Source organism: Zalophus californianus, chromosome 8, assembly GCF_009762305.2.
Source record: "Zalophus californianus isolate mZalCal1 chromosome 8, mZalCal1.pri.v2, whole genome shotgun sequence".
Classification (NCBI taxonomy): domain Eukaryota; kingdom Metazoa; phylum Chordata; class Mammalia; order Carnivora; family Otariidae; genus Zalophus; species Zalophus californianus.
The window spans coordinates 15,975,192-16,002,945 of record NC_045602.1 but is presented as its reverse complement, the minus strand read 5'-3'; the positions used below and the strand labels follow the sequence as shown (position 1 = coordinate 16,002,945).

General features: G+C 37.2%; 1 protein-coding gene across 2 annotated transcripts in view; it reads left to right on the top strand.

The window, feature by feature from the left end:
• Window positions 1-27,754, top strand: part of WDR35 (WD repeat domain 35) — a 57,398-nt gene that overhangs the window by 12,117 nt on the left and 17,527 nt on the right. Inside the window, exons 9-17 of one of the 2 annotated variants that reach the window (XM_027622129.1) lie at window positions 2,087-2,212; window positions 5,413-5,598; window positions 9,617-9,649; window positions 9,996-10,056; window positions 17,702-17,846; window positions 20,937-21,006; window positions 22,022-22,075; window positions 25,445-25,554; window positions 26,057-26,267. In XM_027622129.1, the coding sequence (XP_027477930.1) occupies window positions 2,087-2,212; window positions 5,413-5,598; window positions 9,617-9,649; window positions 9,996-10,056; window positions 17,702-17,846; window positions 20,937-21,006; window positions 22,022-22,075; window positions 25,445-25,554; window positions 26,057-26,267 (996 nt within the window). The remainder of the gene's footprint in view (window positions 1-2,086; window positions 2,213-5,412; window positions 5,599-9,616; window positions 9,650-9,995; window positions 10,057-17,701; window positions 17,847-20,936; window positions 21,007-22,021; window positions 22,076-25,444; window positions 25,555-26,056; window positions 26,268-27,754) is intronic. The other variant, XM_027622130.1, reaches the window with a different exon arrangement.

The following is a 27,754-nucleotide window of genomic DNA, read 5'->3' as shown; positions in this document are numbered from 1 at the left end:
ATTTTTTTGAATGAGTGAATATATAGAGGACTTACTTTGGATCTATGTTATTAAGATAGGGAAGGTAACTTGGAAGGAGATTATCTAAAGATTTAACCGTAAGGAAACCTCAGGGAAGAATTTGCTTTTGATTCTGAAGGTCTGAGTCTTCTGGTTATTATACTGTGGTCTTAGCCAGGGAAGGAGATGATAGAACATGTGATTTGTCGTCAGGTTGGCCTGGCTTTGGCTGTGAATCCCATTTCCACAGTGTTGTCTCACTTGGAGAACTTCTTTCACCTCTGAGACTCAGTTTACTTATGTTCTGAAATAAAGGTAATACCTCATGGCACTGTTATAAAAATTACAGGAGGTAACAATGAGAAAATGCCTACTCCAGGGCTAGGTGAGTGCTTACTACAAGTTGGTTTTCTCTCAGTGTTGCTGCCATCACCTGGCTGGCCTGCAGAGTTGGGAGATGGCCTTATTCTCTTCCCAGTGAGGCTTGTCACTCCTAGGAGTGATGCTGTGAGAACCTGCCTGCTCCCTCTGGTTTCATGCAGGCAGCAGGACAGACAGAGTGGACCCTCCTAGGTTAAAACATTTTTACCCCCATCAGTTTCTCTGGCAAAATGGAGTTTAATACATTAAAACTGACTTTCGAGCATATCTGCTTAAGAACAAAGGGATAGCAGTACTATTTATTAAAATTCTTGGGTCTGTCAAAACATAGATTTACAGTATTTTCTTTTTATGGCCACATTAAAATGTCTTTGTATTATTCACTTGTTAATTTAGCCATAAAATGGGCTATGTTACAGTTAAAACTGTAAGTTGGTTTGATATCGTTGTAATTAAAAATATCTAGCATTGTCTTCATATATGAAGACATTAATTTGAATGCATGATACATTTATTTACTTAATAGATATTTATTGAGTACCTGTTTATTAAGCAATCCATTAAGGGATAGGGCATAAATGTGAATATGATGAAGTTAGTGCTCTCTGGTAGCTCACCTTCTGAATTCTCTGGACCTGTAGAAGGAAGGAAAAGGCAGGAAACAATATTAAAGTTGCATCTTGGAGGATGGAGCCCATGCTCCAGGAGGACAAGGGAGAGTAAGGCTGGGGAGGCAAGGGGAGAGGAAAGGAAGATTTCAGGCAGAAAGTCTATTATCCAGGTCAAAGGTTTGGAGGCACAGTAGCCGTCTCATGAGGGAGAACACAGGAATTGTGGCTAAATAGTGAGGTACTGAGCCAAAGAGTATAGTTTTGAGCCAAATGGGAAGAGGCATTGTATACTCTGCTAAAGAATGTGATGGTGGGAAGCTATTGATTTTTAAAAAAAATCATTAAACATTTTTTTAAAGCAGGATAAGATAATGACTGGGTTTGTGTTCCAGAAAGGTAATTTTGACAGTAGAACGAATATTGAATTTGGGGGGTAGAGGCTGGGAAGGAGAAAAGAGATAAAAGGTAAAGACTGCAGTTAGACCATTACCATAGTTCATTCAGCAAAGGAGGGAGGGGCAGTGCAGGATAGATGAGAGCGGGAGCAATAGGACTTGGTGACTGGTTGGCTGTGGAGAATGAAAGAGAGACCAGACGTAAAGATTGCATTTACTACTGCAATAATGCGTTCATCCCAAGAGGCACAATTTTTTTTTTAAGATTTTATTTTTAAGTAATGTCTACACCTGACATGGGGCTCGAACCCACAACCACCCACTGAGCCAGCCAGGTGCCCCCAAGAAGCAGAATTTTTTACAACTCCAAAATTGGAATGCATCTTATAGTCAAAGTTATCCTATTTTAATTAGCAGTGTTTTATTCTTTCCTGAGTTATACATAAATATGCATATTTAGATCTCTGGCATCTTGGATTTGATGAAATTTGATACTGAATTCTTTTGCTTTTGTTTGTAAATTTCTCCTATCATAAGTATGTTTTTCATTACAAAAATTCAAGGAAAAGGATTTTGAAGTGAGTAGTAACCTTTCACAAAATAATTTTTATAACACCTTTGATCCCTATGATGTGATTGGTGGTAATTTATATTTTATTTAATTGTGATATTTTAGGTTAAATATAATTATTTTTTCAGCATTTGGGTACTTTGAAGGTTCCTGGAAAGCAGATGTCTGCACTATCTTGGGAAGGAGGAGGACTGAAAATTGCACTAGCTGTTGATTCTTTTATATATTTTGCAAACATTCGACCTGATTATAAGGTGAGTATTGTGAGCAGTTGTTAAAAAAAAAAAAGCTGTTTTTACTGAACAGTTTTGTTACAGCTCAAAATATAATGTACGTTTCTTGCATGTGTTCGCAGCCACTTTATTTTAGAAACCAGATGAAAGGAGATGTTTTTAGTGTGAAGACTTTAGAACCTGAAAACTTTTCTAGAATACTATATATAACTAATAAAATACCCCTAACAGTCAGGGTCTCAGCAGGAAACAGACGACACACTCAAAAGAATAACTGAAGAGAGACTGATGGAGGGTTTATTACAGAGGTACGGGCATGGCTAATGGGTCCTGTAAGGGATGACAACGCAGGCATCCAGGCTTAGCAATAGTGGGCAAGGTAGGAAAGTATTGTTCCTGGAACCCACTAGAGCTGTGGCTATGCAAGAGGGATTATCCTGTGGGAGCACAGCCTCTGCCGGCTGGCTGTGTAGAAACGGTTTGGGGGAAGAAATACGTCAGCCCATCTCTCTACCCGTTGGTGCCTTCTATTGGCCAGACCCAACTGGAAACCAGAAGGCCTATGTGTTGGAGTTCATAGAAGTCAGTCTCCAGGGAAGAGCAGGGTACAAAAAGTCAGAGAGAGAATGGATCAGAAGGGGAAAATGAGAATAAGCAGGATAATACTAATCAATATATTTTTAGAAGATTTTATTTATTTATTTCTTAGAGAGAGCACAAACGGGAGTGGGAGAGGGAGAAGCAGGCTCCCCGCTGAGCAGGGAGCCTGATGCGGGGCTCGATCCCAGGACTCTGGGATCATGACCTGAGGCTGATGCTTAACCGACTGAGCCACCCAGGTGCCCCAATACTAATCAATATTTTATCTTAAATTTAACATTTGACCCCAAACAAGTTCGGAAGTATGAGATTACCCAATCTGGTAAACTACTAAGAATATTTGCTATGAAAAACTTATTTCATTTTTAAAAGGCAAAGCACCTTGGAGAACTGTCTGATTCTAGGACTAAGTGGGAAAAATACAGGAGTCTCTGACAGTGCCAGAAAGTAAGGAAGTGCTCAAAATACAAAAGGATAGGACATACCAAAGAGACAAAGGAGCCAGCCTGGAAGAGCTCCCAATGGCCAAAACTGGAACAATTTGAGCAACAAAATAAATGATGTAACTTTGCATTGTAACCAATATAAAATAAATGTCCACAAGCAAAAGCTGACCTAAAATAAATTATTTAAATAAATAAATGGAGGAGAAGAAACAAATCTTCCTTACAGAAGTATTCGAATTACTTAGATATGACCCCCTCTGGTCCCCGGCTTCCCTAACTTGAACGTGAGTTGCATTCAGTGACTCACTTCTGAAGAGCAGGGTATGGAAAGGGGAAAAAAGAAAGTCCCCTTACCGTGGAGAGACCTAGCAGACACCACCTTGTCTAGGCGGTCAAGGCTAGTGTCAGCAGCGTCACACAGGTACCATGTACCCCCTGATGTGGCACATGAGGAGAGCTCTTCACTTCTGTCATGGTCTCACTAAAAACCGAGAATCCCAATCTGAGTGGGAGAAAAACATCAGACAAACCCAAATTGAAGGATGTTCTGCAAAATACCTGGCCAGTACTCATTAAAGCTGTCTAGGTCATTAAAAACAAGGCGAGACTGAGAAATCATCACAGCCCAGGGGATTCTAAGGAGATATGACTACTAAGTATAATGCATGCCAAATAGGATTCTGGGACAGAAAAAGGACATTAAAGAAAAACTAATGAAATCCAAATAAACTGTGAAATTTAGTTAGTAGGACTGGATCAGTGCTGGTTTCTTAGTGGTGACAAATGTACCACAGTAGTGTAAGATGTTAACAATAGGGAGAGGAGTATAGGGAACTCTGTATTATCCTTGTAACTTTAAAAAGAGTTTTTTTTATAGAGCATGTGTGAGTGGCGGGAGAGGGCAGCTAGGGAGAGGGAGAGAGACAATCTTAAGCAGACTCCACACTCAGTGCAGAGCCTGACACAGGTCTCGATCTCACAACCCTGAGATCATGACCTGAGCTGAAATCGAGGGATGGATACTTAACCGACTGAGCCACGCAGGCGCCATATCCTTGTAACTTTTGTATAAATCTAAAATTATTTTATTTTATTTTAAGGTTTTATTTATTTATTTGACAGAGAGAGATAGCGAGAGCAGGAACACAAGCAGGGGGAGCGGGAGAGGGAGAAGCAGGCTTCCCACTGAGCAGAGAGCCCGATGCGGGCCTCCATCCCAGGACCCCGGGACCATGACCTGAGCCGAAGGCAGACGCTTAATGACTGAGCCACCCAGGCGCCCCTATAAATCTAAAATTATTTTAAAAAGTAATCATAGTATAAAAAGTAAATATGCCTTAGTTTTGGGTAGTAAACAGTCATAATAATATCAACTCCGAATACTGATTTATTAAAAATTACACATGAATATATTGGGGGAGTTAGCTCAAGAGAAAGAGGTTCCATTAAGTTCTTTAAGTTCCACTATCTCATACGTAAGTGATACGGAAGTAAATAACAAAACAGTCAAAGCTCAGAGTTGTATGTAAATGGCTGCCCCGGGAGGAAATTAGTCAGTGGGATCTGCATTTTATTTTTGTTTTAAAGAAGCCACATAGAATTATTTTACTCTAAACTATGTGCACATGTTACTTTGGTAAAAACAAATGTAGAAAATGTGGATGGGGAAAAAAGGCAAAGCATCTGTTTTTGAATTTTGGCTTGGGGACCCAGAATATAAACTTTTATTTATTTATTTATTTATTTCTTATTATTATGTTAATCACCGTACATTACATCATTAGTTTTTGATATAAACTTTTGACGGGGATCACTCTTCCTATTGTCCCCCCGTGCAGCTGGTGATGACTATTGAAAAATCTGAAATTTTCACCACTGAAGCTTAAATCTTAACAATGAAAATAAGGAAAGTTAAATTTATTTTTGTAGTACATTCTTTGTTTGATAACTGTATTACTTTTAGATTTTGTTGTTATTTTAGTGAGAAAAGATATTAAGCTGAATGTTCAGTCCTTCTGTCTTCTATTCCTGAAGAAGATATTTGGTCAGCACCAAAAAAACCACATATCTGCAGTATATAATAAGATTTTTCTTTATTTCCCAATGTTAAATGTTCTTTTTCTCTTTCTCTCCCTCTCCTTCCCTCCTGTTCTTTGCTCCTTCCTTTCTTCCTAGTGGGGTTACTGCTCAAATACTGTCGTTTATGCTTATACCAGACCTGATCGTCCAGAGTATTGTGTTATCTTTTGGGATACGAAAAACAATGAGAAATACGTTAAATATGTGAAGAGTCTCATTTCTATTACTACCTGTGGGGATTTCTGCATTTTGGCTACAAAAGCTGATGAAAATCATCCTCAGGTGGGTGTTCCTTTATATGTTAAAGCTAAGATCAGTTAACCTCTACCTTCTTAAGCATAACCTCTGTACTGGTAGGTACAGCGAAGTATTGGGTCTACTGGCCATGTCTGTCTAGACCTCTGTTTTGGAAAATTATGTGACTCCATTGGTTCTCTGTCCCCTATTTTTTTTTCTCCAATCAGCTAATCCATTAGCATTTCATATTGACCAGTTCAGTACAGAAGCTTTTTGTGTCTGAAATATATTTAAAATGCCATAATCCTTTTCCAAGTTAAAATTCCACAAGGAAAAATGAATATCCAGATGTTAGTATAAACGCTCAAGAAATTATGTAATGATGACCATTATAACACTTTGGGTAGCTTTGACATTGAGAAGTATACTTTTATTTGGAATTACATTGCTTTAAAAATCAATGTCTCATAGGATAAAATAAATAATGTAAATAATTCCTTTTTAAAAAGTATGCTAATAATTTAAATATTTGCAGAAGCTTATAAATTTTTTTAAAAAGGATTACCATTGTCTTTGGCTGAGTTATACGTTTTTTTATCCCATTAAAAAGTATAGAGTTTTTAGTTTAAGGTGGCCATTTTTTTTTTTTGCTAAATATATATATTTTTATTTTTATTGTTATGTTAATGACCATATATTACATCATTAGTTTTTGATGTAGTGTTCCATGATTCATTGTTTGTGCATAACACCCAGTGCTCCATGCAGAATGTGCCCCCTTGAATACCCATCACCAGGCTAACCCATCCCCCCACCCTCCTCCCCTCTAGAACCCTCAGTTTGTTTTTCAGAGTCCATCGTCTCTCATGGTTCGTCTTCCCCTCTGACTTACTCCCCCTCATTCTTCCCCTCCTGCTATCTTCTTCTTTTTCTTTTTTCTTAACATATGTTGCATTATTTGTTGCAGAAGTACAGATCTGCGACTCAACAGTCTTGCACAGTTCACAGCGCTCGCCATAGCACATACCCTCCCCGATGTCTATCACCCAGCCACCCCATCCCTCCCACCCCCCACCACTCCAGCAACCCTCAGTTTGTTTCCTGAGATTAAGAATTCCTCATATCAGTGAGGTCATATGATACATGTCTTTCTCTGATTGACTTATTTCACTCAGCATAACACCCTCCAGTTCCATCCACGTCGTTGCAAATGGCAAGATCTCATTCCTTTTGATGGCTGCATAATATTCCATTGTGTATTAAGGTGGCCATTTGAACAGCCACCTTTGGCCCTGTTCTCTCCTGAAACTCACAAAACAACAATAAAGGTATTTTTTAAAAAGTCCTAAGTCCATAGGGACCAGAAAGGGAGAGGAAATGGCAACAGTTTTGGAGGTTAAAGAGTAGGTGGATTAGTGATAATTACCTTAGCAGACCTAAGAAAGCTGAATCCTAAGTGATCAATGGAGAAAGCAAAGAAGAAACCAGTTTTCATCCCAGAATCCTGAAGAGACACAGGACTTAATGGTACCTGGTAGGAGAAAGAAACGAATGGAAAAACAATTTGGAAATACTTAAGTTAGTAATCAATACAGAGAAACTAGCAAAGAGAAAAAGACAATTACCAACCACAGGGAAAGCAAAATGCACTTGAAAGGAGAATAAATCTTGACATACTTAAAACTCAGCTGTGAGTAACACTTACATAGTCAAAATGATGTTTTTTATTTTTTTATTTTTTTATTTTTTTTAAAGAGGATTTTTGTTTGTTTTTTAAAGATTTTATTTATTTGTTTGAGAGAGAGAGAATGAGAGATAGAGAGCATGAGAGGGAAGAGGGTCAGAGGGAGAAGCAGACTCCCTGCAGAGCAGGGAACCCGATGCGGGACTCGATCCCGGGACTCCAGGATCATGACCTGAGCCGAAGGCAGTCGCTCAACCAACTGAGCCACCCAGGCGCCCCAAAATGATGTTTTTTAAATGGATTTTTTTAATTAAAAAGAGCCTTTTATTTGGAGCTTAATGACCATATTAACCCCTAAAATTCTGATCTAAAAAATGGTAGGTGGAAAGCTGGAGGCATAGGGGTGTGCCCTGAGTTGGGTGCTGGGAGGGGGGCTGAAAGAGAGTTACATACCTATCTGTGATAGTGGGAAGTCAGTAGAGAATGTCCCAGATCTAAACAGAACAAAACAAGAAGTAGCATCATAAACACATTACTTAGGTTTGTGGAGGTAAATATCAAAAGGATGAGTTAAAGGAGCTGAAAGTTGTTACTTCAGGGAGCAGAAAATGGGAAGTTAGTGGGGAACTTCTATTTTTAATAAGTCTTATGGATCTACTTCATTCTTTAACCTTGAGCATGTAGATTATATGTGGATTAAAAAATACACATTATTTGTAGTACTTTGTGGCAGTAAATCAGCTTATTTTAAGTAGTAGAAGAGTAAATTATATTTTGGTACAATTTGTCATTTAGTTTCTTAAAATTTTTTTTAAACATTTTTTCCTTAAATTTTTAATTTTATTTATTTTTTAAAAATTTTATTTATTCATTTTTATTTTATTTCTTTAAAGCTTTTATTTATTTATTTGACACAGAGAGAGAGAGCTAGTGAGAGAGAGAGAGCACAAGCAGGGGGGAGCAGCAGGCAGGCCGAGGGAGAGGGAGAAGGCGGCTCCCCACAGAGCAAGGATCCCGATGTGGGGCTCGATCCCAGGACCCTAGAATCATGACCTGAGCTGAAGGCAGCTGCTTAACTGACTGAGCCACCCAGGCGCCCCTATTTATTTATTTTTAGAGAGAGAGAGAGAGAAACCTGTGTGCCTGCATGTGAACAGGGTCGAGGGAAGGGGGGGAAGGGCAGAGGGAGAAGGAGAAGGAGAGAATCTCAAGCCGACTCTGCTCTCAGCATGGAGCTGGATGCAGGGCTTGACCTCAGGACCCTGAGATCATGACCTGAGCTGAAATCAAGAGTCAGATGCTCACCTGACTGAGCTACCCAGGTGCCCCTAAATTTTTAACTTTAATTCCAGTATTATTAACATACAGTGTTATATTAGTTTCAGGTGTACAGTATAGTAATTCAATTCTGTACATGACTCAGTGCTCATTATGATAAGTGTACTCTTAATCTCCTTTACCTATTTCACCCCCCCCCCCACCCCTCTGGTGGCCATCAATTTGTTCTGTGTAGTTAAGAGTCTGTTTCTTGGTTTGTCTCTCTCTCTCTCTCTCTTTTTTCTTTGCTCATTTGTTTTGTTTCTTAAGTTCCACATATGAGTGAGATCATATGGTATTTGTCTTTCTCTTACTTATGTCACTTAGCATTATACTCAGTAGCTCCATCCATGTTATTGCAAATGGCAGGATTTCATTCTTTTTTATGGCTGAATAATATTCCATTGCATGTATCTATACACCACATCTTCTTTATCCATTCATCTATTGATGGAGACTTGGGCTGCTTCTGTAGTTTAGCTATTGTAAATAATGCTGCAGTAAACATAAGGGTGCATTTATCTCTTTGAATTCGTGTTTTTGTATTTTTTGGGTAAATACTCAGTAGTGCGATTCCCGGATCATGGGCTGGCTCTATTTTTAAGTTTTTGAGGACCCTCCATACTGTTTTCCAGCAGTGTGGCTGCACCAGTTTGCATTCCCACCGACAGTGCGTAAAGATCCCTTTAGTTTCTATTTATGAAATTAAAGAAGTTTTACTTGAGCAGCTGAAAAAAGAAAAAGACTATATGTAAATAGTACATAGAGAATTGGTTTATTTGAAATCATTAATCTTTTCAGGAGAACATCTACGTAAAATAGTATTCTTAGCACAAGATAATAGAAAAGGTAACTGAGAGTAAAATTATCACTTTAGAATGATATGGTGTAAAGTGTGCATTATACTTGATTATTTTCCTTAATATTAATTATTGGTAATTGTGTTTGTGCTAACTAACCAGTGGGCATTGTAAGTCATTTTTCACTAGATTGGATTATATTTTTTTCTGAGTTAACTGATTTTTTCTGAATTTCTCATGTCCTTTTTATATTGCTTCAAAGGAGGAGAACGAGATGGGAACATTTGGTGCAACGGTAACAAATTAAATTAGTTTTTAAATAGCTGATCATAGGATGAAAATGAGTTTTGAGGTTACAGCTGATCAGGAGTTTTAGAAGTGTAAATAATGAAAAGTAGCCAGTGTGCTTGCGTTTCTTAGGTGGCCTTTTAAAAACCACAGTGTTCCATTATATTGAGAAATCAGCCTTGGTTTAATTTTAATACATGTTTCTTTATGTTTAATGCTGTAGATTATATTCTTTGCACTTAACAATTTTATCAGTTATTTCCCGGTCGTGATACTAAGCATGATATCTTAAGGATTGTTTCCTTTATTTTAAAGAAGCGGGAGCTCTGATACTCTTTGTTTTTTGTTCACAGTTTGTGCTTGTTCTTTGTAATTCTATTGGCACACCTTTGGATCCCAAGTATATTGATATTGGTAAGGAAATGTTGTCTATTCCTTTTTTAATCAATCTTTATTTGTAACACTAATTTAAAAACCTGACAATGGTATTATTAATTAAAATGGTCTTCTCCAAGATAAGGATGACCGTTCTTCTGGTTTGCCAAGTCTAGCACCAGTTTATGCCTATTGTCATGGTAAAATTACTAATAATGCTCCACTTCACTGTCAGAAGTATCCTGTTTACAAACTGAGGGTTCTAGAGGGGAGGAGGGTGGGGGGATGGGTTAGCCTGGTGATGGGTATTAAAGAGGGCACATTCTGCATGGAGCACACTGGGTGTTATGCACAAACAATGAATCATGGAACACTACATCAAAAACTAATGATGTAATGTATGGTGATTAACATAACAATAAAAAAATAAAAAAAGAAGTATCCTGTTTAATACAATAAATTATAGGTTACTGTATGTAAAAGCCACAGTAGTCTCATGAATGCTATATGCCATCATTTGCTTTCAATGGGAAATATAATTGTATAGGAATTGGTATGCAACATAATGATTAGCATGTAACAAACTGAGGATTGTAGAAAGAATTTTGCTGTTAAACCACTTTTATTATTAATAAACTGCTTGTAAATACCTCTCTCCCATAAAAACACTTTAGCTGCTTGTAAAAGTGCATTTGCTCTTTCCAGATTTTTCTAATGAAATCAGTCTATTAATAGGGACAGCTTTCAAAAATTCCTTTTTGTTTTCAGAAGACATTTGTTACTTTAGATTTACCATTCCTTCTAGCCAACGGCTCTGAAAGTCACCATTAAAAAATTGCACATCTTACTCTAAGTTTTTTTGTTAAAAATCATTACCAAATATTTTGTTGCCATTTCACTGCAACTTCCAAAAGTAACATTTTTTTAAGTGTGGTAGTTTATTGGATGTGGTGTTAGAAAAGTTATTAGATTTCAAACATTGAAAACCCATTGAATTATTTTCTGAATCTGAGAGCTCGTCATTTTTTTTTTAGATTTCATGTTCAATCTTAATCAGATGTTAGTGTCTGTCTTCTAAGTATATTTTGCTAAACTCTTTGGGTGATACAAGCAAATGTGAGAAATACTGGCTTCAAGGATCTTATGCTCTCTGTTCAGGGTCTTGGTAACTCACTTTTATATAGTGAAACTTTTCAACTTCAGGTCTTATGTTCATTGTCACTTAGGTATATGTTTATATATGTGCACACATGTATATGTTAATGTTCCTTATTAAAAGGCTTCACTTAAAATTATTACAGATTCTTGTTACATGAATGTCTTCTGTTAGAAACAATAGTTTTTAAGGTGTGAATTCTGTCAGTCTTTAGATTATATGCTTTTTTTTGATATCAAAAGTTTTAACATAGAATAATGATGATAGGGTTAGCCTCAAAGTAATTTTAATCACAGGTAGTCTTTTTTTTTTTTTCCATAAAGCCAGATGTTAGTCCTTCACCTTCATAAAATGGCCAATACTTGAGGGCATGATTATTTGTATTTTTGAGTCTCGAAACTTTTTTTTTTGGCAGTCTCGCTGGCTGAAATTTTAACAAACAGTTCTTTCATTGGTCTGCAGTAAACCCAGCCAAGGACTCAACATTTTTGTTTCATACATATCCTGTAAAATTCCTTTTTTCAGTTTGTATGCCAAGTTTTCATGAGGGCCAGAGGCTAAAATGAAAAAAGTATGTAACTGATGTTGTTCTGGAGAGTGTAATTTTTGTTGTGCTACCTACTCTTCCTCCTGACAAACTCTATAGAAACTTTTTAAAAGAACTTTGTACATTATTATAGAAGTTTAGTCTGTGGGACTCTTGTTCCTTACATGAAGGAGTTAGGTGCCCGTTTTTGGTGCTCTTCCTTTGCGTCCTTAAAATACCTTTGGTGCACTTCTGTTCACAGTACTGCTTTTTACTCTGCACTATGATTATCGATTTTCTTGTTAGTCTTCCCCACAAGATTTTGAGCTTCTTAAAGGTCTTTGTCTTATTCATTTCTGTATCTCCTCTACCTAACTCTATGCCTGCCCCATAACAAATGTTTATTGAACATATGGAAAATATTTATTTTCTATCATGAAAATAGAAAATGATAATTCATTTATTTAGCAAACCTTCACTGAGTTTCAGGTCCTGTACTGGGTATCTGGAGTTATAAGAAATTGACTTTGAAACTTCCTGTAGGATATTTAAACAAATAATGAAATATAGTTACTCAGTTGAACACTGGCTTACTGCTCCCCATCTGTGTGCGAGGATAAGTGGATGTTGGTGAGTAAGGACAGCAGGGACATCTTTCCTCCTTAGAGACAGTTTCATTTGACCTGAATTTTGAAGGATAAGTATTTCTTTAGGTGACTTTTTAAGGAGAGAAAACGGCATTTGCAGAGGATTGAAGGCATGGAAAGTGCCTGAAAGTACCAGGTGCCTGTACTTTAGCCATTTTGGTGAGAGCATGTCGGTGGCTTTCCAATGATGGTCTCTGACACATGCACTGCGTCCTCCATATAATCTAGGAAAAGGCAATTTGATGAAAACATGTCAGTGCAGTTTCAGTTTACCAGCTCTTTAAGGGGCTGAGAAATGAATAGGAAAGTAGGGGAACATTATAGATGTAGACATTTATTTCAGGCCTCAGCATTAAAATATTAAAAGCAGGTTTTACTTATATGTGAATTCTTAGATTGTTTTAAGTTATTTTACATCCTTGCTTGCCTAGTAACTACTACTTCTTAGTGTTACAAAGTTCAGTTAATGGAAGCATAATTTTTTTTTATTAGTTTCAGAGGTAGAATCTAGTGATTCATCAGTTGCATATAATACCCAGTGCTCATTATATCAAGTGCCCTCCTTAATGCCCATCACCCAATTATCCCTTCCCCCCACCCACCTCCCCTCCAGCAATCTGCAGTTTGTTTCCTAGAGGTCAGCGTCTCTTATGTTTTGCCTCCCTCTCAATTTTCATCTTATTTTATTTTTCCTTCCCTTTCCCTATGTTCATTTGTTTTGTTTCTTAAATTCCACATATGAGTGAAATCATATGGTATTTGTTTTTCTCTGACCGACTTATTTTGCTTAGTGTAATACCTTCTAGTTCCTTCCGTTGTCATTGCAAATGGCAAGATTTCATTCTTTTTGATGGCTGAGTAATGTTCCATCTTCTTTATCCATTCATCTGTCGATGGACATCTGGGCTGCCCCTTCAAATCACTGTGTTTGCATCCTTTGGATAAATACTTAGTAATGCAATTGCTGGGTCATATGGTAGCTCTATTTTTAACTTTTTGAGTTAAAAATAGTGGTGCAGAGTGGCTGCACCAGTTTGCATTCCCACCAACAGTGTAGGAGGGTTCCCCTTTCTCCGCATCCCCGCCAACATCTGTTGTTTCCTGACTTGTTAATTTTAGCCATTCTGACCTGTGTGAGGTGGTATCTCATTATGGTTTTAATTTGGATTTCCCTGATGATGAGCGATGTTGAGCATTTTTTCATGTGTCTGTTGGCCATCTGTATGTCTTCTTTGGGGAAATGTCTGTTCATGTCTTCTGCCCATTTTTTGAGTGGATTATTTGTTTTTTTTGGGTGTTGAGTTTGGTAAGTTCTTTATGGATCTTGGATACTAGCCCTTTAACTGAGATGTCATTTGTAAATATCTTCTCCCATACTGTAGGTTGTCTTTTGGTTTTGTTGACTGTTTCCTTTGCTGTGCAAAAGCTTTTTATTTTGATGAGGTCCCAATAGTTCATTTTTGCTTTTGTTTCTCTTGCCTTTGGAGACATGTTCAGCAAGAAATTGCTGTGGCTGATGTCAAAGAGGTGCCTGTGTTCTCCTCTAGGATTTTGATGGATTCCATCCATTTTGAGTTTATTTTTGTGTATGGTGTAAAAGAGTGGTCCAGTTTCATTCTTCTGCATGTGGCTGTCCAATTTTCCCAACACCATTTGTTGAAGAGACTGTCTTTTTCTTAAAATTTTTTTTCCAATAATCATTCTAGATATTTGAAATTTTTTTGTAGATAATGAATAGTTGAGAAGGACGTGGAGTCCTTTTACCCTGGTTGTGTTCTTTTTCTAAAATGTTCTGTTAAAATTTGGATTCTTAACTTTTTCCTGGAGGTTTATTTTAGTTCTAGGAAACTAAGAATGAATCCACCTGGATGGGTTGGATCTTTTAATGAAGATCTAGCATAATTTTTGTAGATAGAATTATCTACCCATATGAATTTGCTGAAATTACTACTCTATTGATTCAAAAGAATGTATGTTTCAGACACATTTGTATTTGTTTTTTGTATTGACCGGTGGGTTTGTATGTGATTTTATTATAAAAACCTATGTAGGTAATAAAAGTAAAGACAATAACAGTAACCACATCTAATACTTAATAACCCTTAATGAGAAGCACGATGCCATAGTGGTTAAGGACACAGCTTCTGGAGCCAGTTTAACTGGGCTTGTGTCCCACCTTCTCCCACTTCCCAGCTGTGTGTTCAGCAAGTTATTTAACTCCTCCATCTTTCTGTGTCTTCATCTGCTACATGGGGATAATAATGCCTACCTCAAGGAGTAGTTGTGTGAGTGAGAATAGATACTATGGAGTATGTTCATTATATATTATACAATTATATATTGTATATAACTGTAATTATAATTAGTATATTACAATATGTACCTGGTATATATATACATTTAAAATTCAATAAATGTTGGCTTTGAAGTGATTATTAAGCCTTTATTCTGTTCCAGGCACTGTACTATGCTTTATGTTTACTATCTCTTTTAATCTTTAAGCAGCTGTATAAGGTTGGTATTATCATCTTCAGTTGCAGTGAGTAAACTGAGGTTCAGAGAGAATAAGTGATTTTTCTAAGGCCACAGAGTTAAGCAAGTACCTGTCCCTTGAATCCCAAAGTCTGACTCTTTCCATGAACCACTAAGATTTTACTTTTGAATTAATCAGGCTAACGATTAGTTATTGTGATTATTTAGGATGTATTAGAAAGGAACAGGGGCGCCTGGGTGGCTCAGTCATTTAAACGTCTGCCTTGGACTCATGTCATGGTCCCAGGGTCCTGGGATCGAGTCCCACTTCAGGCTCCCTGCTCCGCGGGAGCCTGCTTCTCCCTCCTTCCCACTTGTGCTATCTTTTGCTATCTCTGTCACTCTCTCTCTCAAATAAATAAAAAATCTTAAAAAAAAAAAAGGAACATGAATATAATTTAGTTGTAGGTAAACAATGGATAGAGGAATGCTTTTATATGCTCAGGAAAAATTGTATTGTTAGAAAGTAGTTTAAAAATTTGTGAGCTTCCTTCAAATCACACTAAGGGCATAATAGTTGGCATTAGATAATGTGTCTGTGGTAGAATTTACTAAACATTTAGCAAAGGTCTTAGGATTTAGTGAAGAGCCGGGGTCAGAGAAAGCTGAGCAAAGCCTGGGCCCGGTGTGCTCATTCGTCCCACTCAGCACTCCCTAGGACTTTGCTACCCTTCTCCAGGACTGCCTTTCAACCACTTGTTCCCTACAGGAAAGGCTTCTGGCTCCCTCTAGAGTTCAACAATAGTACGTGTTTTGAATAGAAAAATCTTGACAATTGTAATGAAAAAGTTTTTTTTTTAGTATGATTCAACTATACTGAATTACTTAGCAAATAAAAATTCTTGAATTTGAAACCCAAAGTTGGGTTTTACCATTAGTCTGGTTTCTAATTCTTTGTCTACTTTCTAAGTCTCTTACTGCCTTAAATATCTTCTTGGACTGTGGCAAGAACTCCATAAATGGTAGCTGCTATTAACACCATTCCTTTATTCTGGCCATATGAATACTTTGCTTAATATTTAATAAAACATAAGTTTTACATTATTCTAATTATTCATGAGTTTAGAAAACAGGTACTAAAATGATCTTTTATGAAGGATTTTTTGTTGTTGTTTTTACATATTGTGGGTGAATATGTGTACTTACTTTTATGGTGTTTAGTTTGTTTTGCGACCGTGGGCAAGTTATTTTACTTCTTTATTCCTCCATTTAAAAATTTTTAAGATAGATTTGATAAGACTGTGTCATCAAAGGGTACAGAATAGGAGCTAATTAAATGTTCTTTAAGAAACAGAACAAAAAGCGGCACCTGGGTGGCTCAGTTGGTTAAATATCCACCTTCAGCTCAGGTCATGATCCCAGGGTCCTGGGATCAAGCCCTGGGTAGGGCTCTCTGCTTAGCAGGGAGCCCGCTTCTCCCAGTCCCTCTGCCTGCTACGCCCCCTGCTTGTGCTCTCTCTCTTTCTTAAATAAATAAAATCTTAAAAAAAAGAAAAAGATGAAAAAAAGTTATATGTTTAGGAGAATATTTTCTGAAATTAGGAAGGAACTTTGGAGAATTTTCTTTTCTAAATTAATGAAGAAATATAAGATGTGAGATTGGAGGGAAGGATAAAGGCCCAAACCAAGCAGTAATAATAGTGGGGACAGGTGGAAGGAGTGGGAGTTGATTTATGTATTCATCAGTTAATGGACATTTGGGCTATTTCTACTTTTTGGCTATTATGAACAATGCTGTTCTGAACATTTGTGTGTGAGTTTTTGTGTGGACATGTGTTTTCATTTCTCTTGGGCATATACCTAGGAGTGGAGTTGTTGGGGCCTGTGGTAACTCTGTATTTAACATTTGGAGAAACTGCCAAACTATTTTCAAAGTGGACACACCACTTTATTTTCCCACCATTTCTGTACATCCTTGGCAATACTCATTATTGTCTAGCCTTTTGATTTTAGCCATTAAAATGGGAGGGAAGTAGTATCTCATTGTGGTTTTGATTTGCATTTGCTTGATGGCTAATAGTGTTGAACATCTTTCCCTTTGTTTACTGGCTGTTTGTGTGTCTTCATTGGAGAAATGTCTGTTCAGATCTTTTGCCCATTTTTTAATTGGGCTATTTATCTTTTTATTATTGAATTGTAAGAGCTCTTTACATATCCTAGAAACAATTCCTTATCACATATATGATTTACGAATATTTTCTTCTGTGGGCTGTCCTTTCACTTTTTTGATAGTGTCCTTTGAAGCACAAATGTTGGGGCACCTGGGTGGCTCAGTTGGTTAAGCGTCTGCCTTCTGCCTCAGGTCATGATCTCAGGGTCTTGGGATCGAGCCCCATGTTGGGCTTCTGGCTCTGCGGGGAGCCTGCTTCTTCCTTTCCCACTACTCATGCTCTCTCTATCTTCCTCTCTCTCAAATAAATAAGTAAAATCTTAAAAAAAAAAAGTCTTTTGAAGCACAAATGTTTTTAATTTGATGAAGTCCAGTTAATCATCTCCATTTTGTTTTGTTGCTTGTGCTTTTCGTGTCATATCTAAGAAACTCTTGCCTAATCCACGGTCACAAAGATTTATTCGTAAGTTTTTTTTTTCTTCTAGGATTTCTACAGTTTTAACTCTTACATTTAGGTCTTTGATCCATTTTGATGTAACATTTTTGTATAGTTCTACAAGCTTTTGATTCTTTTTTGATTTTAGAGACTGTGTATGAGGTATATTGTCTGAAATGAGGAGTTGAATGCAGTGCTCACTAAATTCCTTTGCAGCACAAACATTCTGCGTTTCTGTGTAACTGTAACCTAATTGTCTTAATGCTCTTTTTAATAGTACCGTTATTCGTTGCAATGACCAAAACACATGTGATAGCGGCTTCAAAAGAAGCATTTTATACCTGGCAGTATCGTGTGGCAAAGAAGCTCACAGCATTGGAAATTAATCAGATCACGCGGTCTCGAAAAGAAGGGAGAGAAAGGTATATCTTTTGATGCATGGTTTTTAGTAGCTCAACCATATCGCATTTAAATCAGACATAGTTAATTATAAATTGTCATGCTTGAGAACTGTAAATTGTTTTGGTTACTAGAAATAATATTTTTCCATTAATTTCAAAACCTTTCAAATTATTTGTTTAAATTTATCAAAATAAATGAGAGGTAGCATGGTGTAATTAAAGAAAGCCCTTGGAGATAAAGAGTGGAAATCTGTGTTTTTATAAGGAAATAGCTATTCTCACTCATCTACACTTACCATATTAGGATAAAGCATAGATATGATTATTCAATCAATGCCTAACCAAAGCTTCATTCTTATGCGTTAGTGGTATAGGTGTTTCCAGAAGGGTGCGGGTGATTCTAGTATCAATCTCCATAGGAGAGATTCTTAGACAGGTTCTTAGACAGATAGAGAGGAGGTCTTCAGGTGGGGCGAACTGGTCACTTGGCTTCTTTCTCTTGCTGTGGATTCGAGGGAATCGGGGGTTAAGTGATAGAGGGGGCTCTACCACATAGAGAAGCTAAGAGCTAGGATGGGGGGATTCCCTGAGGTAAGTTTCAAGGCGCAGATGCATTTACTGTGTTTTGTCAGTTATATTGTCTATGTTGGGGATACTCTTTTTGCCCTTTTGTTGTTACCCTAAGCCTTTAAATAAGGCATTTTGTTGAGTGTTCTAAGCTAATAATTCTTAATCAGGGCATAGGTCTGTGTTGGTGGGAGTGGGCAACAGGGGTCATGTCAGATCATCTTCCCTCACACGTGCTTGAGATCTTAATGCAATCTTCCTTTCCCTTTAAGACTCACTCATGTACTAAGATAGGAGAAATATCCCCAGTAAAAATATTTTAAATATGCGGAATTCATATGGAAACAAACAAACAAACAAACAAAAAAACCCCGAACCAAACCAAAACAAAACAAACCAGTTGAGGGGCACCTGGGTGGCTCAGTTGGTTATGCGTCTGACTCTTGATTATGGCTTAGGTCATGATCTCAGGGTTGTGAGATTGAGCCCTGCATCGGGCTCTGTGTTGGGCATGGAGCCTACTTAAATTCTCTCTCTCTCTCTCCCTCCCTCCCTCTGCCTCTCCCCGACTTCTCCCTCACAAAACAAAACAAAACAAAACAAAAACCCCCAAACAGTTGAAAAATACTGTATCTTGTTTTCTCAGTAGTTCTGAAAGTCTAAATAGGAAGAATCTTTGGCCTCTCTCAGGACAGCATGTGACAGTGGTAGCAATAATAAGCAAGGGAACCACAGTCTGCAGGGAGATCTTAGGACAAAGTTGGAACTGAAAAGTCTAGCCTCTCCATAGAGTAAGTGTCCTCTGAGAGCCAGCTAAAGATATTCTGGCTTAAGATGGCAGCATCTCCCTCTGTTTCTGTCTGGGACACACTTACTGGTTTTAATGATTGGGCAGTTTCTCTCTGGGCCTCAGTTTCCTCATCTGTAAAATATGGTGGATGATGGTGAGAACAGCCATCATTGATTGAGTACTTCTAATGTGCTAGATACTACAGTAAGCCTAGTCAGTACTCTTATTAATCCTGTTTCAGAGAGGGAACTAAGACACAGGAGCTTAATTTATTTGCCAAAGGTCACCAGCTGATAAGTTGAAATGGGACATAGAGCCAGGTTGATCTGTCTCTGAAATGCTTACTCAGATTGGCCTTTCTTGTAGCACCCTCCTTGTTTTAAGAGAGGGAAGATGGTCACATGATCTTGAGAGACCGCCTATTCTGACCTTTGACTTTTATTTTGTGATAACTAAGTAGAATAATAATAGTAGCTGGATATACTTAATAGAAATGTATTAAAATGCAGAAACCTGGTACCTCTAAATTTATTATTTTCTTTTTTTAATACATTTTCTTTCTGCATTTAATACATTTCTGTTTAACACTTGATCTCATTGTATTGATGAAAGTACAATTATGATTTCAATTTAACAATGATAAAATTTCATGATCTCTTAAAGACAGAAAATGGCTTGATTTTCTTGTGACTGTATTCTATCTATGACTTCTTGATGATCAGGCATATGTGCTTTACAAACATCATTTTATTTATGCCTCTTAAAAAACCCTGAAAAAGGTTGCCCTTATTCTCCACATGGAGAAATTGGGGCTCAGAGAGATTAAGTAGTTTGTGAGGGCCTCATAGCTACTCTATGATGTATCCTCCCTATTCACCTTCACTCATTTTAGTATTTTTCCAGCAGACACAGAGCACCTGACAGCGTGTGGCACTGTGCTAGGCACTGGAGACACGGTCTTTGCCTCCAGGAAACTCCTCAACTGGTAGGAGAGACAAGTAAAGTAGTAGAGATGCTATGGTATGAATAGTATTATATTGAAGGTATCAGATGGGGGAAATCCAAAAATAGTGCATCTTCACAACACAGGGAACATAAGAATGATTTTTTTTTTTAAGATTTTTTTTATTTATTCATTTGTCAGAGAGAGCCCAAGCAGGGGGAGAAACAGGCAGAGGGAGAAGCAGGCTCCCCGCAGAGCAAGGAGCCTGATGCGGGACTCGAGCCTAGGACCCTGGGATCATGACCCGAGCCGAAGGCAGACTCTCAACTGAATGAGCCACCCAGGCGTCCCAAGAATTATTCTTTATTTCAGAACAAAAATTCCGTTAATTAGAGCTTCCCAAATACATTTAAGCTTTACCTTTATTAAGCACATTGATAGAAGGGAAATTATGGAGAAATAACAGAAACAGGGTATTGAAGTTTATTCTGAGTGATGTTCATTTGCAGAATAAGGTAAAATATCTGTTGGGGCTTAATGAAATTTATTGGAAATATGTGATTCAATGTTCAAATACGTTTTTGGCATAACTGTTAGGAACATATCACTTGCATTACTAGTAAACACCCGGTAGGTAGTTTCTACCTTTATGGGATCGAGCTGTGTCAAGAACTCTTTAAAATAATCAGGACATTTATGTTACATAATAGTGTTAATTGGCATCATCCAAACTTTTAATTGTTTTAGAGATTATGAAATGTTATAACCTGTACTTAGACCATCTTTGAAATTCTCACTTTTTTTCCCCCAGAATTTATCATGTTGATGATACTCCTTCTGGATCAGTGGATGGGGTGCTTGATTATAGTAAAGCCATTCAAGTAGGTGATCTTATTATTGCCAGCAAATGTTGATATCTGTAAATTTTGAAATACTCTAACTTTATCTTGAGATCTGAGAATTTGTTTTTAGCATCTTATTCTAGTAATTCTTTAAAAAATGTATATTCTGAAAACGTTTTTTCTTGGCCTGCTTTTTTTTTTCTTTTTTGAAATAATTACGGGCTCACGGGAAGTTGCACAGATAGCACATAGAACCTCTTTACTCCACTTCCCTCAGCGGTGACATCTATAACTGTAGGATAATATCAAAAACAGGAAATTGATATTGGTAATGACACTGTTAACTGGACTCCCACCCGATTCCTTACTCAGTTTTCACTAGTTCTTCCAAGTACACGTATGCACATAGTTTTATGTCATCTTTCCATCAGGAAGGGATGTGCCTCATGCCAATTCTCCATTTTTGCACTTGCTCTCCACCCCATCCTTGCCACCTGGCAACCACGAATCTGTTTCCATCTCTAGTTTTGTCACTCTGTGAATTTTTTAAAAGAAAGGAATCCTGTAACGTGTAACCTTTTGAAATTGGCTTTTTTGCAATAAGCTTATAAGCTGTTGAGATCCATCCAGGCTGTTGCAGTGCCGAGCGACTTCCCCTTGCTCATTCTGGCAAAGGGCTGTCTGTCCTTCCGCTGTCTCTTCTTTTATGACTGAGCTCAGGTTTCTGCCTCCCTGCCTTCTTCTGTATGGGTGAGATGTTCCTTCCTGTTGCTCTCACAACTCCTGAGCGCACCTCTACTTGTATCATACTGTACTGTCTTCAGGTGTTGGGCTCCCTGTCTTCCTCAGTAGGCTTTTGAGGAATCCCTGAGGGGAAAGATTTTATCTGCATGTCTCCAGTGCTTTGTTCAGTGTCTAGCACATAGTAGGTGCTCATTAAGTAAATGTTAAGTTAATAAATATATTGGAATATTCTTCTTGGTGAATTGCATACTACCTTATACCAGATTAGTCATTCAATAAATATTTGTTAAAGAATAATGATTTATTTTAGGGCACCCGGGATCCGATTTGTGCCATAACTGCATCTGATAAGACACTGATTGTGGTAAGTTCGAAACAAACTGATTTTATAAATAATAATTGTTTAAATTATAAAAATAGAGTCAAGTAATATGTTTTGGATTTGAATATCATCTTGTGGGCACCTAACTTACTAAAGTCCAACATAAGAAATAAGAAAGTTTTAAAGGTTGCCTCACAAATTGTTAAGCATTTGCAAAAATACCTGTTTATAAAATGGGTAGAATAGTGGCCCGCTGGGGAGAGTTTGACACTGGGTTGAAGGAGCCACACAAGGGTTCGCACGTGCAGGGTGGATTGGGTGGTGGTAGCAGGTCTTTGAAAGCTTCCTCCTCTATGTGGCCTGCTATTTTGTGTTGGAGAAGGGTTTTGGCTCAGCTACTTTCGTAAGACAAAATGAAGAGGTGGTGTGTTTGCTAACCAGTAAAGTGAAGAAGTCTAGGGCAAAATTTTCAAATAAAATCAATGTTACAGTGTCTTTTCTTGAGCTCTGACATATGAAAATATTAATTTTAGAACTAAATGTTTAATATAGTAATGCTGGTGGAGTCATTGAATTTGAATTATGTAATCAGAGCCTTAATAGTGTGTATTTACAGTTCTAGTTATGTTCTTTAGCCATTAGAAATTTTATAGGGGACAAAATCTTAAGAATGTCATATTTGTTTTTCCTCATTAGGATTTTTATAGCAGTTTGTCTTATAGAGCCTCTTGTTTTCTTTTTAGGTTCTTTGCTGTATGGCAGGGTTTTTTATTGTTGTTGTTGTTGTGTTGTGTTTCTGATATTTGCAGAAAAAAATAACATGCAACTCATATCAATCACAAAAATTGACATAATTCCTAAATGACAGAGTCTACCTGAAGAAACGTACTCCATTTAATAACAACCAGAAGTTTTGTGTTTTTATTTTCTTATTAACATATAATGTACTATTTGTTTCAGAGGTACAGGTCTGTGATTCATCAGTCTTACACAATTCACAGTGCTCACCATAGCACATACCCTCCCCAATGTCTGTCACTCAGCCACCCCATCCCTCCCACCCCCCTCCACTCCAGCAACCCTCAGTTTGTTTCCTGAGATTAAGAGTCTCTTATGGTTTGTCTCCCTCTCTGGTTTCATCTTGTTTCATTTTCCCCCTCCCTTCTCCTATGATCCTCTGTCTTGTTTCTCAAATTTCTCATATCAGTGAGATCATATGATAATTGTCTTTCTCTGATTGACTTATTTCGCTTAGCACAATACCTTCTAGTTGCATCCATGTCATTGTAAATGGCAAGATTTCGTTTTTGTTTTTTTGATGGCTGCATAATATTCCATTGTGTGTGTGTGTGTGTGTGTGTGTGTATAATATATATATATACACACACATCTTCTTTATCCATTCATCTGTTGATGGACATCTAGGCTTTTTCCATAGTTTGGCTATTGTGGACATTGCTGCTATCAACATTGGGGTTCAGGTGCCCCTTCAGATAACTACATTTTTATCTTTGGGGTAAATGCCCAGTAGTGCAATTTCTGGGTCATAGGGTAGCTCTATTTTCAACTTTTTGAGGAACCTCCATACTGTTTTCTAGAGTGGCTGCACCAGTTTGCATTCCCACCAAGAGTGTAAGAGGGTTCCCCTTTCTTTGCATCCTCGCCAACATCTGTTGTTTCCAGACTTGTTAATTTTGCCATTCTGACTGATGTGAGGTGGTATCTCATTGAAGTTTTGATTTGTATTTCCCTGATGCTGAGTGATGTTGAGCACTTTTTCATGTGTCTGTTGGCCATTTGTATGTCTTCTTTGGAGAAATGTCTGTTCATGTCTTCTGCCCATTTCTTGAGTGGATTATTTGTTCTTTGGGTGTTGAGTTTGATAAGTTCTTTATAGATTTTGGATACTAGTCCTTTATCTACCAGCCAGAAGTTTTAATGGAGAAAGTACCTTCTGCATTTAAAACTTCTTTTTGCCGTTGAAATGTAAAAGGTTTTATTTACTTATTTATTTTTTAATTTTTAAAGATTTTATTTATTTATTTGACAGAGAGACAGTGAGAGAGGGAACACAAGCAGGGGGAGTGGGAGAGGGAGAAGCAGGCTTCCTGCTGAGCAGGGAGCCTGATGTGGGGCTCGATCCCAGGACCCTGGGATCATGACCTGAGCCGAAGGCAGATGCTTAACGATTGAGCCACCCAGGCGCCCCCCCCTTTATTTTTTTTTAAAGATTTTATTTATTTATTTGACAGAGAAATGTAGAAGGTTTTAGAATGACTACTTTTTCAAACCTTTGAAGCCACAGGACCCCTTTCTTCAAAAACAAAATCTTATTTCATACTCCAATATGGTAAATCTTCTGAAACCCATACTTCCCTTCTATACATTAAAAAATATTCTCTCCCTCACCCTTACAGTCTTTCTGGTAGGCCCCTCTTGAGAATCATGCTGCAAAAACAATGCCGCTCTGATTAAAAAGGGAAGGAAAGATTGGCTGAGTGGAGCCTTCTGCTTTGTCCCGTTGCCATGACCAGAGGCACAGAGGGTTTGGAAACCACAGTTCTGTCCTGATTGTTATACCAGCTGTTGATCTGTCAGCATTAAGGCTTGCATAGAGTTGCATAGTAATTTATATTGTTTTATTTTTATTTAAAAATTTTTTTAAAAAGATTTTATTTATTTATCTATCTATCTATCTATTTATTTATTTATTTGTGATAGCATGAGCCGGGGGACAGAGAGAGAGGGAGAAGCAGGCTCCCCACTGAGCTGGGAACCCAATGGGCTCGATCCCAGGACCCTGAGATCATGACCTGAGCCGAAGGCAGACATTTAACTGACTGAGCCACCCAGGCGCCCCTGTACTGTTTCATTTTTAGACCGATTTAAACTAATACTCATTGTATCACTGCTTTCTGATCATCTCCCTTTCCCCACTAACTAGTATCAGATAGGTAGCTATAGATGAAATATATAGACTTTCAGTAACAACTGTTTCATATGGTGATCTTAAATTCTTCATATATATGAAATTTAATTCAATAAGTGCTTTATATTTTAGCTTTTCATGTACCCTGCATATTAACCTAGACAACAACTGTAAATAACCCTTGTTATTTTTTTCCTTGTGATGTAAGCATTTATGTATTATGGAACAGCTAGGTTTCTGACTTCTTTCTTGAATGCTACATGAAAAAAATTAGATCACCCTCAGCCACTTTTAAAAGGGTTTTAATTAAATTAGGAGATACATATGTAATCAGTAATGTGATTCAGTATCAGAATTGGCAGTTAGTTATGACACCATCACTTTGGTTTTGGAAACAAATGTATGAGCATATAGACAGACCTGTATTTGTATTTAATTTTATTATGTAGATATGCTTTAATAATCAAAAGTAATTTCCATAGGGTCGTGAATCTGGCACCATTCAGAGGTATAGTCTTCCTAATGTTGGTTTAATTCAAAAATATTCCCTTAATTGTCGAGCCTGCCAGTTATCCTTGAATTGCAACTCTAGGTAAGTCTGAAAATTCTCCTCATGTAGTTGTTGGGTTTAGAAGTTATCAGTTGGGATTGTTGGATTTATGTAATAAATACAATAAATACATTTGTATAAATACAAATGGGTATTTGTTTTAAACTTATAGTTCAGTGTGATTTTACTATACTATATTTATATGTAGATAGTTGTATTTATACTGTGTTTAGATGTTTTTCTCTAAATGGGCAAAATATAGAAATTCTAATGTAACACTTTAAATTGTTTGCATGTCAGTTGCTTTAATTCCTTTGGATACTTTTTCCTCACAAGGAAGCAAAATGGAGAGTAGTCCATGTCTTCTCTATCAAATTTGTAAAAATTTGTTTAAAACCAGTTGTTTCTTTAAAGCCATTTCTGCCTTCTTCCCAGATTTGGATGAACTGATTTTTGCAGAAGAACAGTAAGAGGTAATTATATTTGTGATTGCTGATCATCATTTTACAATTTTGTTTCCCTTCTCCAATGTCATTATTTGTAGTCGTCTGGCTATCATAGACATCTCAGGAGTTCTAACTTTCTTTGACTTGGATGCTCGGGTAACAGACAGCACAGGACAGCAAGTCATTGGCGAGTTGTTAAAATTGGAGCGGAAAGATGTCTGGGATATGAAATGGGCCAAAGATAATCCAGATTTGTTTGCAATGATGGAGAAGACAAGAATGTATGTTTTCAGAAACTTGGATCCTGAGGTAAACACAAGAAAGGAGCATTAGCAGTACATAAATAATGAGACATATCGAAACCTGGCTATTTCCCTTTTGTTTCCTTAAGAGGATTGTTGGTTGTTGGTTGCATGAATTTCTGAAAATAAATAGAAACATCTCTGTGGAATTGTAACATATTTGTCTTAAATGTCTTAATACCGATTCTTTAAATATTCTCTGCTTTCTCTGAAAGGCACTTCCTAAGCATTTATCTGTTCTTTTTAAAAGATGGAGCCATGGTCTCTGATATATAGTCTTTATTTTTCCCTTGTCAAAGTTAAGAAAAAAAGAAAATCAGTAGTAACATTTACCAAAATTGCTTAAAACAACCTAACCAAAGAAATGTGATTTTGAAATTGCTTTGTGCTTTTATTCTCTTTTGCCTCTCTGTCCACCTTAATCTGTGCTTCCTTGGTCTTATTTATATTCATACCAACTCTGTCAGTCACGAATCCTGGTCTTTCTCACTCTGATAATTTTATGAATATGCAAGTGTGGACTGATTAATCTACCCTCTCTGGAGTATCAGGAAGCCCCTTGCTCACTAATTTTAAAGTTGTATTTTGATTTTCTTCTTGCATCTCACATCAGCTAATTTTTAAGCTTGGAATTTTCCTGTCACTTGGTCTGCTCTGCATCAACTGTTAGCATTTGTGTTTAGGAAATTCAAAATAATTTGAGTGGTAGCCTAATCAAAGCATCATTGAAATAAATCTTTTATACAATTTTTGAATACTTAATGGATTTTCAGTTTGGAATTTTTTGTATGCTTGCTGTACCCAACAAATGTGAATAATAGATAAGTTGATAATTGCTGTATGTCATTAATTGATGTGTGGATTTACAGTTTCCTTTTTGGAAAGAAATTGTATGCTTGGGCCCCTGGGGTGCCAAAGATCTTCTAGAGTAATTTATTTAGTGGTAAACTATTTGTCCCTTTAATATCCTAAATTATTTTCACATTTCCCCATTTTGGCTCTACTCAGGATCTTTGGGTTGGGAAATGACCTGATATAAATTGCTCTCAAAGGCTTTGTTAAAGCTTTCAGGAGTCTTAAGGATCTTAGTAATTTTTAGTTCCTGAGTTAGTTTTAGAGGAAAGGCAATTAGGGCTGTTGCATTTAACCTGTAAGCAGGGGCTTCTATCAAGGGTCCAAGAGAAATTTGATGCTTGGCACAAAACAAGTGTGAAAATTTGACAGGTAGCCACAGGATAACTGTGAGGATGGGAGAGGAATACTTTTTGAATGTTGGGGTCCTTTTCTGTCGTTGGCCCTGTGTGCTCTAAGTCAGAAATCATATGCCTGGATGAGTGAGAGTGTTGTGCCTGGCTGGTCATAATGTGTGTGTAGCACACGTTCAGTCTAGCACCAGGGGAAAAGACATCTTGGCCTGGTGCAAAGTGCTTCTTAAGTAGTTTTAACAGAACAGCCTTTTTTTTTTTTTTTTAATTTCTTTTGAGTTTGTTTTCT